At 45.6% G+C, this 14247-nt stretch overlaps 1 protein-coding gene and 1 pseudogene across 5 annotated transcripts in view; one reads left to right on the top strand and one right to left on the bottom strand.

Moving 5' to 3' along the window:
• The first annotated feature begins 2127 nt into the window (after window positions 1–2127).
• TLE1 (transducin like enhancer of split 1) overlaps window positions 2128–14247 on the top strand; it is a 98554-nt gene continuing 86434 nt past the window's right edge. For all 5 annotated transcript variants that reach the window (XM_023508058.1, XM_012813718.2, XM_023508057.1 and 2 more), the window contains exons 1-4: window positions 2128–3358; window positions 4127–4227; window positions 5638–5701; window positions 5812–5856. In XM_023508058.1, coding sequence (XP_023363826.1) covers window positions 3335–3358; window positions 4127–4227; window positions 5638–5701; window positions 5812–5856 — 234 coding nt within the window. In that variant the 5' untranslated portion in view covers window positions 2128–3334. The remainder of the gene's footprint in view (window positions 3359–4126; window positions 4228–5637; window positions 5702–5811; window positions 5857–14247) is intronic.
• LOC111722993 lies at window positions 10438–10536 on the bottom strand (annotated as a pseudogene).

The raw sequence follows: 14247 nt of genomic DNA, 5'->3' as shown, positions 1-14247 counted from the left end.
CAGACTGGCATTTGTGGCCCAATCACCGCCAGATTATTTCAAGGACCACAAGCTGCCAAAGGACAAAGCTTAGACGCCCCCAGATCATACAATTTCAAGATGTCCTGTATTGCTCTCATCACCAAATGTAAGACTTCTTTCCTTTTCCTTTTCCATGTTAGGAAAATGAATAACATAACCCCTTTCCCAACTCCACTTAAAGAGAATACTGTAAAGCTACAATGCTCAAGTTGTTTAAGAATTTACTATGGTCTTGTACATATTGGCTAAAATCATGCTTTTATTTTTCATTTATAATTGATGCAATTACAGTCAAATCAATATCATACATATTTAAAACAACTCTAACAGCGAAATGTGCTATCTAAAATAATTCTTTTAATATTTCAAGAAAAAGACCTCTGTAAGTGCAGATCTTCAAATAAAATGTATGTCTGTTTAAATAAACTCCTTCCCATAAGTCTCTTGAAGGTAAAATAATGGGAATTTGAAGGTTATTAATACCAAAACTTTTAAACCATTTTCCAACATAATATGCATACTTGTGGAAGATGTGCCCCAATGGAGGAAGTTATCACCATTTGGCTAAAACAGCATTATTCACTCACTGCTTATATGAACCGTCCTTTAAGCAAAACTATAAATACAGCAATACTGCTGGTGGTGTATACGGGGAAATATACAAAAAATGGAAATGCTCCATATTAATTATACAGCGTGTCTTGTTTATTCAAAAATCTCACAATCCCTGTTCACTCAAGTTCCACCTTGTGAGAACCTTAGCGACGTTATTTCCCCAACTCTTCCCACTTAGCTCCTTACACAGCTCAGCCCAGGGGTACCATCCAGACTGTGGGGGTGGGTTAGGCCGGACAGGTTTTTCAGGTCTTAAAGCGGGTTTATTCCATTGTCTCTCTTTGTTTCCGGGAATTGGAAACAGACTCGCGGTCCTGTTGCTTGAGATTCTCCTGAAAATCTCAGCCACCCCCCTCCTCCCTCCACACATAGAAGTCAAGACTTCAGAACAGAGACCTGGTATTTCGCGCCGCGGGCAAAGCATCTCTTTTGCTCCCCGGACGAGTGTGCCTTATTCTGGCGGCACCATGGATATCGTTCCCACTAAATGAAGGCACTAGGACCGTTTTTGCAAAGTGGTTTGAAACCCTCCCATAAACCCAAAATACTACCACCCTGGGTGCTGAGGAGTACTGAGTGGGATGGGAGGGCATTATAGTCAAGTCCTACACGGGTGGTGTTCAGACGCCAGCCAATGCATTGCTCATTTATGCATTTCCCACCAAGTGCACAGTCCACTTCTCGTGCATCTGTAAAAAGACAGCTCAAGGAAAAACGAACCTCTGAGAATTCTGTAAAATGTGGCTTCACTTTCAAAGAACAGTATCAAACATGGGGCCAACACAGAAAAATGCATTTCCTCGAATTACCAACTATCCCCTCTCTGCCGCCAATAAGGAACTATGCGGTTAATCTCTGAGTTACTTTCACTGAGAGGTGAGAATTCTCATTGAAGGGACCAGTGACAGGTTTTTTGCAAACTCGAGCCCCCAGCTTCGGCGGTGGCACGCTCGCCGGTCCCTCCCGCTCGCGCGCACCCGCGCGTTCCCTAGCCGGCTCCCCACGTTACTTTGATTGACAGCCCAGCCCCGCCGCTCTCCTTCCCACCGACCTTCCCATCCCCAGTGCCAATCTCCGTAACACGCCGCTTCCGATTGGCTGGTTCTGGCGTCCCGCGGCTCCTCCAGAACAGTTCCTCACCAAGCCCCGAGGACGCGGCAGTAGGAGGAGGGGCTGGTGGATGGGAGGGGAGACCGAGGAGACGGCGGTGATGGAAGCGAGTGTGGTGGAAGAGAAGAGGGAGGGAGAACGTCCTGTCCGGTGCTGCGCTTCCATTGGCTCTGAGAAGGTGTTACGTCAGCGACCCACGTTGGGTGCGGCGCACGTGATTGGCTGACCCGGCCTCCGTTCCCCCTCCCAGCCGTCCGGGCCCACGTCCCCCGCCGGCTCGGCGCTCGCGGCCCCCGCCCGCACGGGGCTGGGCGGGGCCGATGCTGGTTAGCTCCGGAGTGTGAAACCGCGTGTTAATGTAACCGGCGCGAGAGGCGCGGGCGGCGGTGGTGGGAGCGGCGGCTGCAGGAGCAGCAGCAGCGGCGGGTACCCCGTGTCCCGCGTCCCTAAGGCAGTCAACTGCTCCACCCCCGTCCCCGCACGGCCGGGCGGGACCCGCGCCACCAGCTCGGACCTCGGCTGTCCCACGGCGACTAAAAATCTTTTGGCCCAGCCGCGGTGACTACTCCAGACTCGCCTGCGGAGTTTGCTGGTTCAAGAAGGAGGCCGAGCGGCGGAGCGTACTTCTCTCCACCATCTCGTAGATGTCGTCCATCGCGTCGTGAGAGAACTTTGCAGGGGGGCTGGAGCGTCCTTTGCAGAGAGGCAGGCGTAGGAAAGGAAAGAAAGACGACCGAGGAGGAAAGGTCCGGAACGGCCAGGTCGGCCGTGCGGGACCAGTGCGCTCGGGGCGCTACGCCCTGATGCGCCCCGGGCTCGCGGAGCAGCGGGAGGCTTCGGGACTGCCTTCCATGGAGTAGCCCCGTCGGGCCAGGAGGGTTTGTGCAACCGCGGAGAACATCGAGTGCTGGTCGCACGGGGCGTGCCGAGCCGCCTCCCGGCGCGCCCTCCGCACTTTCCCCCCTTCGTCATCCTTCGCTCCCCGGCCCGGAGCCTCCGCTGCGGCTTCTCTCTCTCTCTCCCCGCCGCGTTTTGGATCCCGCGGGGGTCGGTCCCGAAACCACTGGGTTTGTTTGTGTGGGGTTAGTCAGGCCGCCGCTCCACCTGCACCTCGCCAGCCGCCGCCACGGGGAACACCCAGCGGGGAAGCAAACCAAGGGTATAGCGAAGAAAAGCTGCCCGCTAGGATTTGTTTGCCCAGGACGGGCGCTGCGCACGTCCACCGCCGAGGGGAGTGCTGCGGAGGCACCTCGCCCCCACCGCCCGCCCCGGAGACTGAGGCTCGCGTGTTGGAGTGGAGTCCCGAGCGCCGGCGTCGCGGCTCAGGTTCTTGGAGTATCTGGGCCTGGGGCGCCCTGAGATGTGGCCCTGAGGGCAGGAGCCGGCACCGACGGTAGCAGGAGCAGAAGTCGGGGGCGCGAGTGGCCGCTGCGTGGGGCCGAGCGCGCCTGTGTGCGTGGCCTGCGCGTCCCCTGGATTCCGCGCTTTTGCTTAGTTCCCGGCTTAATTTTCCTCGGCGGGATTAAAGTTGGAAATTGAGCGAAGAATTGAATTGCCGGGGAGCAGAGCCGCGGCCGCCGCCAGAGCGATGTTCCCGCAGAGCCGGCACCCGGTGAGGCGCGGCCCTGGGCGGGGGTGGGGTGGGGGCGGTTTTCTCCTGCTTTAGGGAGTCGAGTGGCTGCTGCTACCCGGCCGACCCCCTCCCCCATCGGTGTAAGGCAGGGAGGTGCGGGGTCCTCCTCCCGGGGTGGGGAGTGGGCTGAAAGACTAAATTTCCTCTTTTCCCTGTGGGCTCCCTCCTACTTGAAGTCTGAATTACTAGGACTGAGGCGCGGGGGGAGGCTGGGATTTTTTCCTGTAGCCACAACCTCCGCCTTCCCTGAAATGGGCTGCGCCCCCCCCCCTTTGTTTCTTGTTTCGCCTATTTACATGTCAATGCGGCCCCCGTTCCGGTGCGCCTGGAAGTGGCCCGGTGACTCTGGGAATGGGGAGCGTTGAAGGAGTTGTTTTTCTCCCCGGGTTCCCGGGGTCATTATCGTCCCCGTGGGGGAGGGGGCGCCGACGTCAGCGAAGACTTATCTGATTTGGTCCTACCTGGCCTCCGGGGAGCCCCCTTCCCTCTGGCCGTGTGACCCTGGCGCACTTAGCGCGATCCGCTCGGGGGGCAAGAAAACATTCTTACATAGTTTTTTTTAGAAGTTGAGGGGAAGGTCCACTTTCTCTGTCCCTAAAATGAAGCGCAAACACAAGTTTGGGGTTCCATTTTCTGCCACTTCCAACTTTATTTTTGTTTATGTCCCATCCTCTCCTTCTCTGACTTACTACTTTGTCTATCTGCCCGCGTTCCCGTCCCTCGGTCCCCCTCGCTGATCGCCTCCAGACGCCGCACCAGGCTGCAGGCCAGCCCTTCAAGTTCACTATCCCGGAATCCCTGGACCGGATTAAAGAGGAATTCCAGTTCCTGCAGGCACAGTATCACAGGTGCGTGTCCGGCTGTACCCGGCCAGGGAACGCGCGGGCAGCCCGGTGCCCCTTGTCTCCCAGCCTAGTGGCAGCGGCGGCGGTTGTACTTAGTTCTTTCGTCCAGGCGGTGGCGTGTGGAGTCGCAGTTAAGACCTGTCATTCACATTACCTCCTTGCCTGGCTCTTCCCGGGCCGCCTCTTCTCTTGTCTCCTCCTCCTCCCATTGTTTCCTTTTTACCCGTTTGCTGCTGTTCCAGGGAGTCCTTTTTTGTATCTTTAGGAGTTGCATGAGAACCGTCAATATTTGCTCTTCATTTATTTATTTTTCAACAGGCTGAGCTGAAACATTGGTTCAATCGATGCTTCAGCCCTGAAGTAGGGGTTCAGGCAAGCAAAGCCATGTTGAAATCACTGTTTGCCATACTAGAGAATTGGGTTGTTGGAGGCAAAGTCCAGTAGGGAAGGCTGGATGCTTTCAGTGGCCGTCATTGGTGATGATGAGGAGGTGTATAGTATGAGGGGGGCGCTCACCTGCTTTGGCGTCATTCTGGGTTGACTTGGGTAGAACATCTCAACATTAGCTTTTTCATGTTGTGATACCTGGCTTCAAAGGATTTATAAGTGAAAGCTGTTTGTAAAGTACCTTGTCCATAATGAATTTCCCAAAAAGGTTAATTTCTTTCCTTTGCTTTTATAAATTTATAGCTGATATGAGCTGAGAAATAAATGAATGGTGATTTTTACTTTTGTCGTGCTTGTGGAAAAGGATATAGATGAGGCTCAGTTCCTTGGGTGTGAATTTTCTTATTCTGTTAGGGGTTTTCTGATTTTTGACCTTTTGTCTGCTTGTAGATAGTATCTCTGGAGCTTGAAGCATACTTGCACACACTGTTTACTGAGCAGGAAGAACTTCAACCCACTTTATTGCAGTAGCTACTTGACATATTTTGGCAGGGATTTAAAAAACAAAGATTTTGAAAGGGACCAGCAATTGTAGAAATAACTTTAACAGCTAAGATTTTCCAACCTAAGGATTGAGTTAGGAAAAATTATACAGCCTGTGCCTAAGACTGAAGATTGTGCAAAGGCCCAAGTTTGGGGTCCAGAAAACACACTTTGATGCAGGGAGATAGAGAACAGATGACCGTGAGCAGGAATCAGACAGGTTTTGACAGATTTTTCATTCTTAGCATCTGATCAAGAAGAAAAAAGAAGAAAAAGAATGATAGCTGAAGGGATACCCTGTACTGTTCACATTATTCCTTTCCCCTATTAAATGTAAGGACAAAGCTTTTGGGTGTTTACCTAGATAGTTTTTATGGCTTTTCCAAATTGGTCTGTGTTTTTACTTAAAGTGCAAATATGTGAGGCAGATGTTAAAACAAGTGACATAATGTTTACATTAAGTTGCCTGTTTTGTTTTCATAGCCTTAAATTGGAATGTGAGAAACTGGCAAGTGAAAAGACAGAAATGCAGAGGCACTATGTGATGGTAGGTATCAAAGATTCTACTTGTCCCCTTTCCATGCTATATTAGCAAACGTGTGTTAGCATTATAATAATGCAAGTTAATGAAATGCTTGATTTTTTTTTTCTTTACAGTACTATGAAATGTCATATGGATTAAACATTGAAATGCATAAACAGGTAAGCTTTAGTTAAACCTCAAGCCCAAATGTGGAATCAGTTCATTTGATTTTACAATATTGGCTTTGTTCTCAATAGTGGGCTCTGGGGGATGGGATACGTATGCAGTTTTTCTGCTTTGGTTTCTCTCTTTTTGTGACTTGGTAGTAGTCTGCAGCAAGGGTTACTTCTAGACAATTATGGAGAGTTTAAGTGACTAAGTGAGAGGCATTTTGGAAATGTAAACTAGCCTGTTTATAGAGAGAGAGGAGTTGAGACTCTTAAGTTTATTCTTCCATCTATTCTCCTGAAAGATCTGGGTATTCTGTAGAGTTGCTGAAGTTCAGAGTAATGATTTTTTGTGCTGTTTTGGAGGGAAGTGTGGACCTGTGGGAGGAAAGGAGTGCTGAGGAGTTTGTCAGGGTAAACAAATATTCTTATCTTTGGCGTACTCTGTGCTTTGAGGTAGCATATAGCAACACTCAGGATTATTAGTGGCTTATTAACAAGCACATTTTTGAAAGATTTCTCAGTTGTTGCGGGTTTTGATGTGAAAAGAAGCATCCTTTTATGGCCAGAGCATATGTTGGAAGTTGCTTCAGTTCTGGTGGTTTTAAAAGCATGAAAAGATTAGTGACTGGAAAGCTCTAGCTATGACTATGAGTTTGCAAGTTCCCATAAAATTCACACTTATGGCTACTATAATGGTGTATAAAAAGAGTATTGAGCTGGAACAAGGCACTAAGGACCTCATAAGAGAAGAAAAGCTAAATGATTGCTCAGCCCAAAGGACCCTCGATTGAGTAGTCATTGTCTGCCAAAGAAAGCATTAATGGCAGGGTGTAAGTATTCTGGAGATATGCTGACATTCACTTTTTCATCAAGACGCTGGCTGGTACAATAAGTCTTTTAGAAATCGATTGCCTCTTAAAAAATTATCATCAGATGAAGTTGCACAGTTGGACACATTTCAAAGTGCAACAATACAATTCTTACTTGATGTATATGTGCTATTTCATCTCAAACCCTTGTTTCATTAAATTAAAGAGCATGGCTGACCGGCTAGGGCACAGTGGAGAAATTGATTAGTTCAGCCTTCAGATCTTCCTTATATTCAAAGACTTTCATTAAGCAAGTATGTTTCAGAGTTGAAGTCTGCTTTTGTAACTCTGCACTCTTTGATTTTTAATTCATCATAGATTTCGTAGTGTTAAGTTATCATCGTGTACATTAGATCTGTTCTTAGATATGTGTTTGGAAAGAGATATAGTTACACATTCAGGGCCTTTCATTAGTAAAATAATTGGGCCTTTAAAGTACTGATTTTATCCTGATTTGCAAAGTTGGTATCCTAGTTGATGTTGGGTGTATGCTTTTGTTTTTGTGTGTTTCAGTGGCTAGTGGCTTATTGAGGCAATTGTAACTTGCTGATAATAAGTGGACTAGAAGATCTATGACTAGCATGTATGGTCATTTAAATGAATTATGCAAATAAACTTGGGCTAGGAATTCTAACCTAGAACTTATTTTTTTTAAGTCATCCTGAAGGGTATGTTTTTGGTAACAAATACTCTGGACGAGTAAGAGGAGACTGAGCTTTTTCTTTCAACCATAAATTCAGAGGATTTAGTAACCTCCTTGATTTTTACTAGGCAATACCACTTCGATGTGGTGGTGTTTGCTGATGCTGGGTTTATTGGGAGAACTAAAAGAAGTGTGTAATTTTTCTGGGTTCTTAGAGGTTACATGGAGAATAACCTCTTCTTTGTGGGCTAGGGGAAGGATCATGGTGGGTCAGAAGCCCCATGGTGTGAAAATAGTTTACTTATGAGTTTCTGTACAGGGTCAGGCATTTGTGGGTACATACTGTCTGTCCATGAGCAAGCCTGTAGGCATTAATAATATGTTACATATAGTTGGCTCAGTAATTTGAAAAATATAAAAACCTGAGAGATACCATGTTTTTCACAGTAACTGGGTATTAAACCCCTAAAATTTAGTTTATATTGTAAATGCTGACAGACCCTTAACTAGAGCGGTGTGCAAAGTAGTGTTATAATTCAGTTTAAAGTGGCCTTACATTTGAAAAACATCCTTCTGAATGTCACACATTAATAATAAGTTCTGAGGAGGCATTTGGTGCAGCTAGTAATCATAATTCTTATTAAAACTGGTGACGTCTGGCCCCCAGGGTGTAGCCAGGCTCAAATTGATGCTTTTTGCCGCCTGATCACCAGCATGGCCTAAGTGCTCATTATATTGTAGAGAGGGCCTTTGGAGCTCTCATTAGATTTGACAGGAATTCTCTCTAGGGGGAAACTGGGCATTAGCGAGACTCCTGACAGGCTGATATTATTCCTGCTTTATGGCTTATAACCAAATGCTAGCGAGGCATCATCAGGGGACACAAAAAATTGTCATTTCTGACAACATCTTTGTTACTGGAAAAAAAAATGCAGTGATGGGGAAACTTTTAAAGCAGAGAGTCTTAATGCTGTTAAGATTTGTCTCCAGTGTGACGACTGCTCTCCCTTCCCACCTTTCAGTGGGTTTGTTGAAGGAATGAGTTTTAGAGATTTCAGTGTCAAATCTCACCACTGACTTTTCCTTCTGGAAGTTTTAAAGTGAAAGTGCATCCAAGTCAAGAATGGTATAATTGTGGTTTCCTCCCTTGGTGTGGTGCCCGCAGTCTTGTTTATGTTGTGTCAACACTTCCTGATAAGCCTTCCCCTTATGTGTTCTGCTCCCATTTGTGGCTGGTTACTGAAAAGGCAGTGGAACAGGATTGGTAATAGATAAGTTAAATCTTTTATTGTAGCCCTGGGAATTTTTTTTTTTCCTTAGAGCAGTGGTTCTCAACCTTCCTAATGCCACAATATATTTTCATTGTTAAGAAGGGGTCGCGCGCGATCCACAGGTTGAGACCCACTGTCTTAGAGCCTTTTATAAGGCTCGCTGTCTTCCTATCTCTCATCTGTGTAGATGGTAAACTCTAGCTATCTCTATAGAAGAGAGAGGTGGAAACCTCTCATGTAAAACTGAGCCAATTCTGATCCCATCAGAGGAGAAGGTGCATTAAAAAATAGCATATTGATGTGAATCTGGTTATTTCCAGGGCTGTGCCTAGCGTGTGTGGCAGTGTGATCTTTAAATTTATTTTTCTGTCATATGGCTTGGTATTACTTCATCTGATATTTTTGGAAACAAGATGCACTGTAAATGCATGCATAAGCCCTATTTAGCTTACTGGTTTATCTTTTCAGCACGCTGACAAAGCCATGCTATAAATTGTCATTGGTGGCTTCAGTTTGCACAGTAATTAATAGTTTTCAACAGTGAATTGTCTTCTGTGACCTCCACAGGCATCCTGAGAAGTAGATTGGTAGATTTTTGGCTATTCTTGTAGCTGTGGGCTCACGTTCACTAGAGTGTGGGGACTTACTCAGCCCTGAGCCTCTGTTGAAGCTTGAGCTGGGCTTGCCTGGTCCAGGGTTGCCAGCACTGCAGCTGGAAGTGTGAGGTGGGCCCCCAGCTTGGCATGTCTCTCTGGTTCTTACTCTTGGTGCTAATCAACTTCATGACCTCGAAGACACACCAGGGTTAGGTTCTAAAAGTTAGGAAAAATAGCTCGGCACCCATAGCACAGTGGTTCTGGCGCCAGTCACATACACTGAGGGTGGTGGGTTTGAACCCAGCCGGGCCAACAAATCAACTGCAACAATAAAAAAATGTCCCAGCTACTTGGGAAGCTGAGGCAAGAGAATTGCTTAAGCCCAAGAATTTGAGGTTGCTGTGAGCTATGACGCATGGCAGTCTACCGCATGGCACTCTACCGTGGGTGACACAGTGAGATTTTGTCTCAAAAGAAAAAAGGAAAATTAGCAATGCTGATAACTGGTCTGTGGGGGTCACAAACTGGGTAGGTAGAAGATTGTATCCCACTGAGCCATCCTGTCTTCAGGTTAAAATATGTCAAAGAACAGAAGAAATACATCAAGAGTGAGTTTGATGAGTTTGTCTTGCCTGTGTTCTGCTGAAGAGTGGATACAGGCCAACGCTTGAGCCTCTCCTAGGTGGTGAAGAATTTAAAAAATAGATGAAAGGCTCAGCTCTGGAAGAAATATGAGTATTCTGCAATCCTGATTTTGGGGTGGTGAAGGGGCAAAGGGGTAATGTTTCCAAGCTTCATGTGATATTTTAGGAAGCCCCGTGTCTTAGATCATGTACTTTTTTTTTTGAGAGAGAGTCTCACTTTTTTGCCCTCAGTAGATTGCTGTGGTGTCATAGCTCATAGCAACCTCAAACTCCTGGGCTTAGGTGATTCTCTTGCTTCAGCCTCCCAGGTATCTGGGACTATAGGTGTCCGCCACAACGCTGGACTGTGTTTTAGAGACAAGGTCTCACTCGGCTCAGGCCTGTCTCGAACCTGTGAGCTCAGTCAGTCGGTGCTCCTCAGCCTCCCAAGTGCTGGGATTATAGGCATGAGCCACCGTGCCCGACTTAGATCATGTACATTTTTGAAGGAAACTGCTTTCACAATTTGATGGTGCTGTAAAATTTCTTTTGGGAAAATACAGTGTTTTTTAGTGGGCTTTATTTTTCTTTTTTTAATGGACTGTCAGAAATTTACGTGTCATCCTTGTGCAGGGGCCATGCTAATCATATACCTTTTTAGTTTTAGTGTATGTGCTGTCAAAGCGACTTATGCTCCCCCCATATATTTATATGGAACTGTTAGTTTTTCACACGTGTTAATACCTTAGATGCAGTCTTTTTACTCTTTCTGTGTAAATTTTACCTTTTCATTTTTTTGCATTTTTGTCTACAGTTTCGCATGTTGCGATTTTTCTTCCCTGTAAGTTAAAGTCTTGAATTGGGAAACGACCAGCTGGAGTGTAGGCACTTAAGAGTTAAGCTCTACCAGGTGTTAATAACCTTGTCATACAAAGAGGGTAGCTGTCATCAAGATTGGAGTGGTTCCCAACTTCATTAACCAGGCCTGCCCTTTACAAGCATAAGTTAGAAGAGATAAAGCTCCCACTGCATTTAGAGCCTAGATTTTGAGGTGTAAGATTAGCCTTTGTTTTTTTGTCAGTAAGCGGGGCTGATCTCTCACTGCTCAGCAGTCACCTTGGGCAGGGGCCTTGTGGCTCATTTCTTGTCTATGACCTGCACTGGGGTAAGGTGTGAGCTGTGACACCATGGCACTACAGAGAGTGATGTAGTGAGACTCCTGTCTCAAAAGAAAAAAAACAAAGAAACACAGGAATAAAATCTGTTCTTTCAGTAAATATGTATTTATTTGGAGACAGTCTCACTTTGTTGCCCTCAGTAGAGTGCTGTGGCTCCATAGCTCACAGCAACCTCAAACTCTTGGGCTTGGGCGATTCTCTTGCCTCAGCCTCCCAAGTAGCTGGGACTACAGGTGCCCGCCACAACGCCTGGTTATTTCTTCTTGCCATTGTTGTTTGGCAGGCCTGGGCTGGATTTGGAACCCTTCAGCTCTGGTGTATGTTGCTGGCGCCCTAGCTGCTGAGCTACAGGAGCCGAGCCTCTTGCAGTAAATATTTAAGTAAATCATTTTGAATGGTGGTTAAATCAAGGGAAATTCCATTACTGGCTCATTGGAACCATTTTAAGTTTTCATAGATCTACATCTTTGCTCTTTCATTAAACCTTTTATGGTTTCCTGAAGTGGGTTAAACTCACTTGGCTCTGTTCAAACCTTTTTTTTTTTTTTTTTATTTAAGAGACAGTCACATTTTATCACCCTTGGTAGAGTGTTGGTAGAGTGCTGTGGCGTTACAGCTCAGAACAACCTCCAGCTCTTGGGCTTAGGCGATTCTCTTGCCTCAGCCTCCTGAGTAGCTTGGACTACAGGCGCCCGCCACAACGCCTGGCTATTTTTTTATTGCAGTTTGGCCGGGGCCGGGTTCAAACCCGCTGCCCTTGGTATATAGGGCCGGCACCTTACTCACTGAGCCACAGGTGCTCCCCTGTTCAAAGCTTTTTAATTGTCTTAGTTCCCCAAACCCTCTCATCACCATTGTTTATTGTCAACTCTGATTTTTTAAAATTAAAATTCTCACAACTAGTAACTTTATTGTGGAATATTCAGGTTGGTGGTTTTTAATTAAATTTTAGACAGCTGTTTTTGTTGGTTCGCTTATTTGACAAGATTAGGCATTTCTGCCTTCAAAGTTGTTCTCATTGATGGCCTTGGTGAGTTCTGTAGTTATCCGTGTGCCATAAGACTGTGTTGGGAATATGATTTGATGTTTTAAGTGGAACTAGTGTGTATAGGGGTGTGTATTTGTATAGGTGTGGGCAAGGGTGGGAGAGGTTTTCTAATTTTTTCTGAGGCATGATTTCGTGTGAAAAAGTGAAATAAATTTAGGGCAGCACCTCTGGCTCAAGGAGTAGGGTGCCAGCCCCATATACAGAGGATGGTAGGGTCAAGCCCGGCTCCAGCCAAAAACTGCAAAAAAAAAAGAAAGAAATTTACATTGAAATTTTAACGTAAGTTAATATATTTATGTATTGTCACTCACTTGATTTAACAAACTGTTTCTAAACTGGTTTGCAAAAGTGTGCTGCTTTCACAATTGTCATAGACCACCTCGTTGTCTTAATGTGTTTTTATAAAAATCTGACGAACGTTAGTACACAGTTTATCAAATAACCTCTGATTAGCACAATTATCTATTGACATTTAAATTTTAATTATGAAGTTTCATTCCATTCACCTGTTTTGGAACAATATGAAATATAATGATGAGCACAGTTGTTTACCTTCTCTCCTTGTAAGCTCTCACAGTAGGTATAAAACAATTTTTTTCTTTCAGCTCTTCTTATATTATTTGCTGCTTGATAATTCTTTGATCAGAAAATATGTGAGCAGAAAAAGGGTAGGGCACAGGTCATTTTTGGTATAAGAAAAAACCTGAGAGGAAATAACATTCTGAAAACTCTTATCAGTTGAATTCTCTTTTCTGTCTAGATAGAGGAAAACTGTTCAGTGTGTTGATGTCCACCATTATGTGCCCTGGGAGAGAGAGAGTTGTGTATGTGATTAGCTGAGTGTCCCTGAAATTGATTCCCAGTGTACATAGTCCGGAGATACTCACTATCTCTCAGATGAGATGGCGTGATCGCCTTGAGAATGCAGGTGCTTTTGAACACGTACAATCCAAATTATGCGGTTTGTTAAGCCACTGAAATACATGGACTGTGAGACTGAGTTTGATATTAGCACCATTATTGCTCTAACTAGGCTGGTAGTCCACTGTATTAGTCTAGGAATATGTGCACTCTGTTGGTAAAAAGTTTGAGCATGAATCATCTGAGTAGTTTATAAACGGGTAAGTTAATATACACACACATATGTGCATATATGTATATTGGTGTACTAATATGTACATTTAAAATCTTTGCACATTTTAAGTGATGGGGTTGAAAGTGCTCCTATTCTCAGGGTGCTCCATTGGCTTGTCCTGTGTCCTCACTGTCCTTCAGAGGCCACTAGCCCACATTTCAAACCTGGCAGCACATTCAGAACTCTGGCCCTGGGAAGACAGCAAATGCAAAACATCTTCCTGGGGCTTTGGGCCTCTCTGCTCTGTGTGTTCTTACTAATTTTGACTTCTCACCCTAATGGCCTCCTTGTCTGTCACTCACAGCCAGCTGTGTCTGTCCCTGACTACTTTCTCTTCCAGTCTTGGTCACTGCCTCTTTCTCTTCCTGTAGTTCCCTCAATCCGTCAAATATGTCTCTCTTTCTCTCTCTCTCTCTTTTTTTTTTTTTTTTTTGCCAAAGAGTATGTTTTGAGTTTTCTTGTTTTCTTTATAAAAAGTCCAGACCTTTTTGTCAGACTTGACGTGGCCTGCCTTCGTCTCCTCAAGGCCCAGTTCCAGCAGCACCGCCTGTTTACTTCAGGCTCGCCTGTGACTGCTCCTGCAGCCAGCTGTCACACCACACACTTTGCTCAGTGTTCTGTAAGAGTGGTTTTCCTTGCGTCTCTTTCATCACTCAGACTCGGTTGCAGTCTGCTTGCAGCTTGACTTTGAGGCGTCTGTCTACCCTTCCCAAGAGTTATACAGAGTAGGCGCTTGTCATTTAATGTTTCATATATTCCGTCCGTAGAGCGATAGTTGCAGCTGTTTTGAATCCTGACCATTTGAAAATCAGGTGAAACCAATTTGCAAACCCCTGCCCCCCCAAAAAACAGTTCTCCACATTTCTGCACACAAATACACAGGTGGCTTTGCCTAACAATTTGGTTGTTGGTGTATATCTCAAGATCCTTCGGCAAGTCTATGCAGTCCAGAATAAAAACTTGATTCAAAAGTAGCAGAATGGTTCTTTATGCTAAAATTACAAATGAAGTTTGTTCTAGTCAGTTCTAATAACTTT

The sequence above is a fragment of the Otolemur garnettii genome, unplaced genomic scaffold (genome assembly GCF_000181295.1).
Source record: "Otolemur garnettii isolate 467f Iridium unplaced genomic scaffold, OtoGar3 scaffold00006, whole genome shotgun sequence".
NCBI classification, from domain to species: Eukaryota; Metazoa; Chordata; class Mammalia; order Primates; family Galagidae; genus Otolemur; species Otolemur garnettii.
The sequence above is the reverse complement of the archived record's forward strand: the minus strand, read 5'-3'. Positions and strand labels throughout refer to the sequence as shown.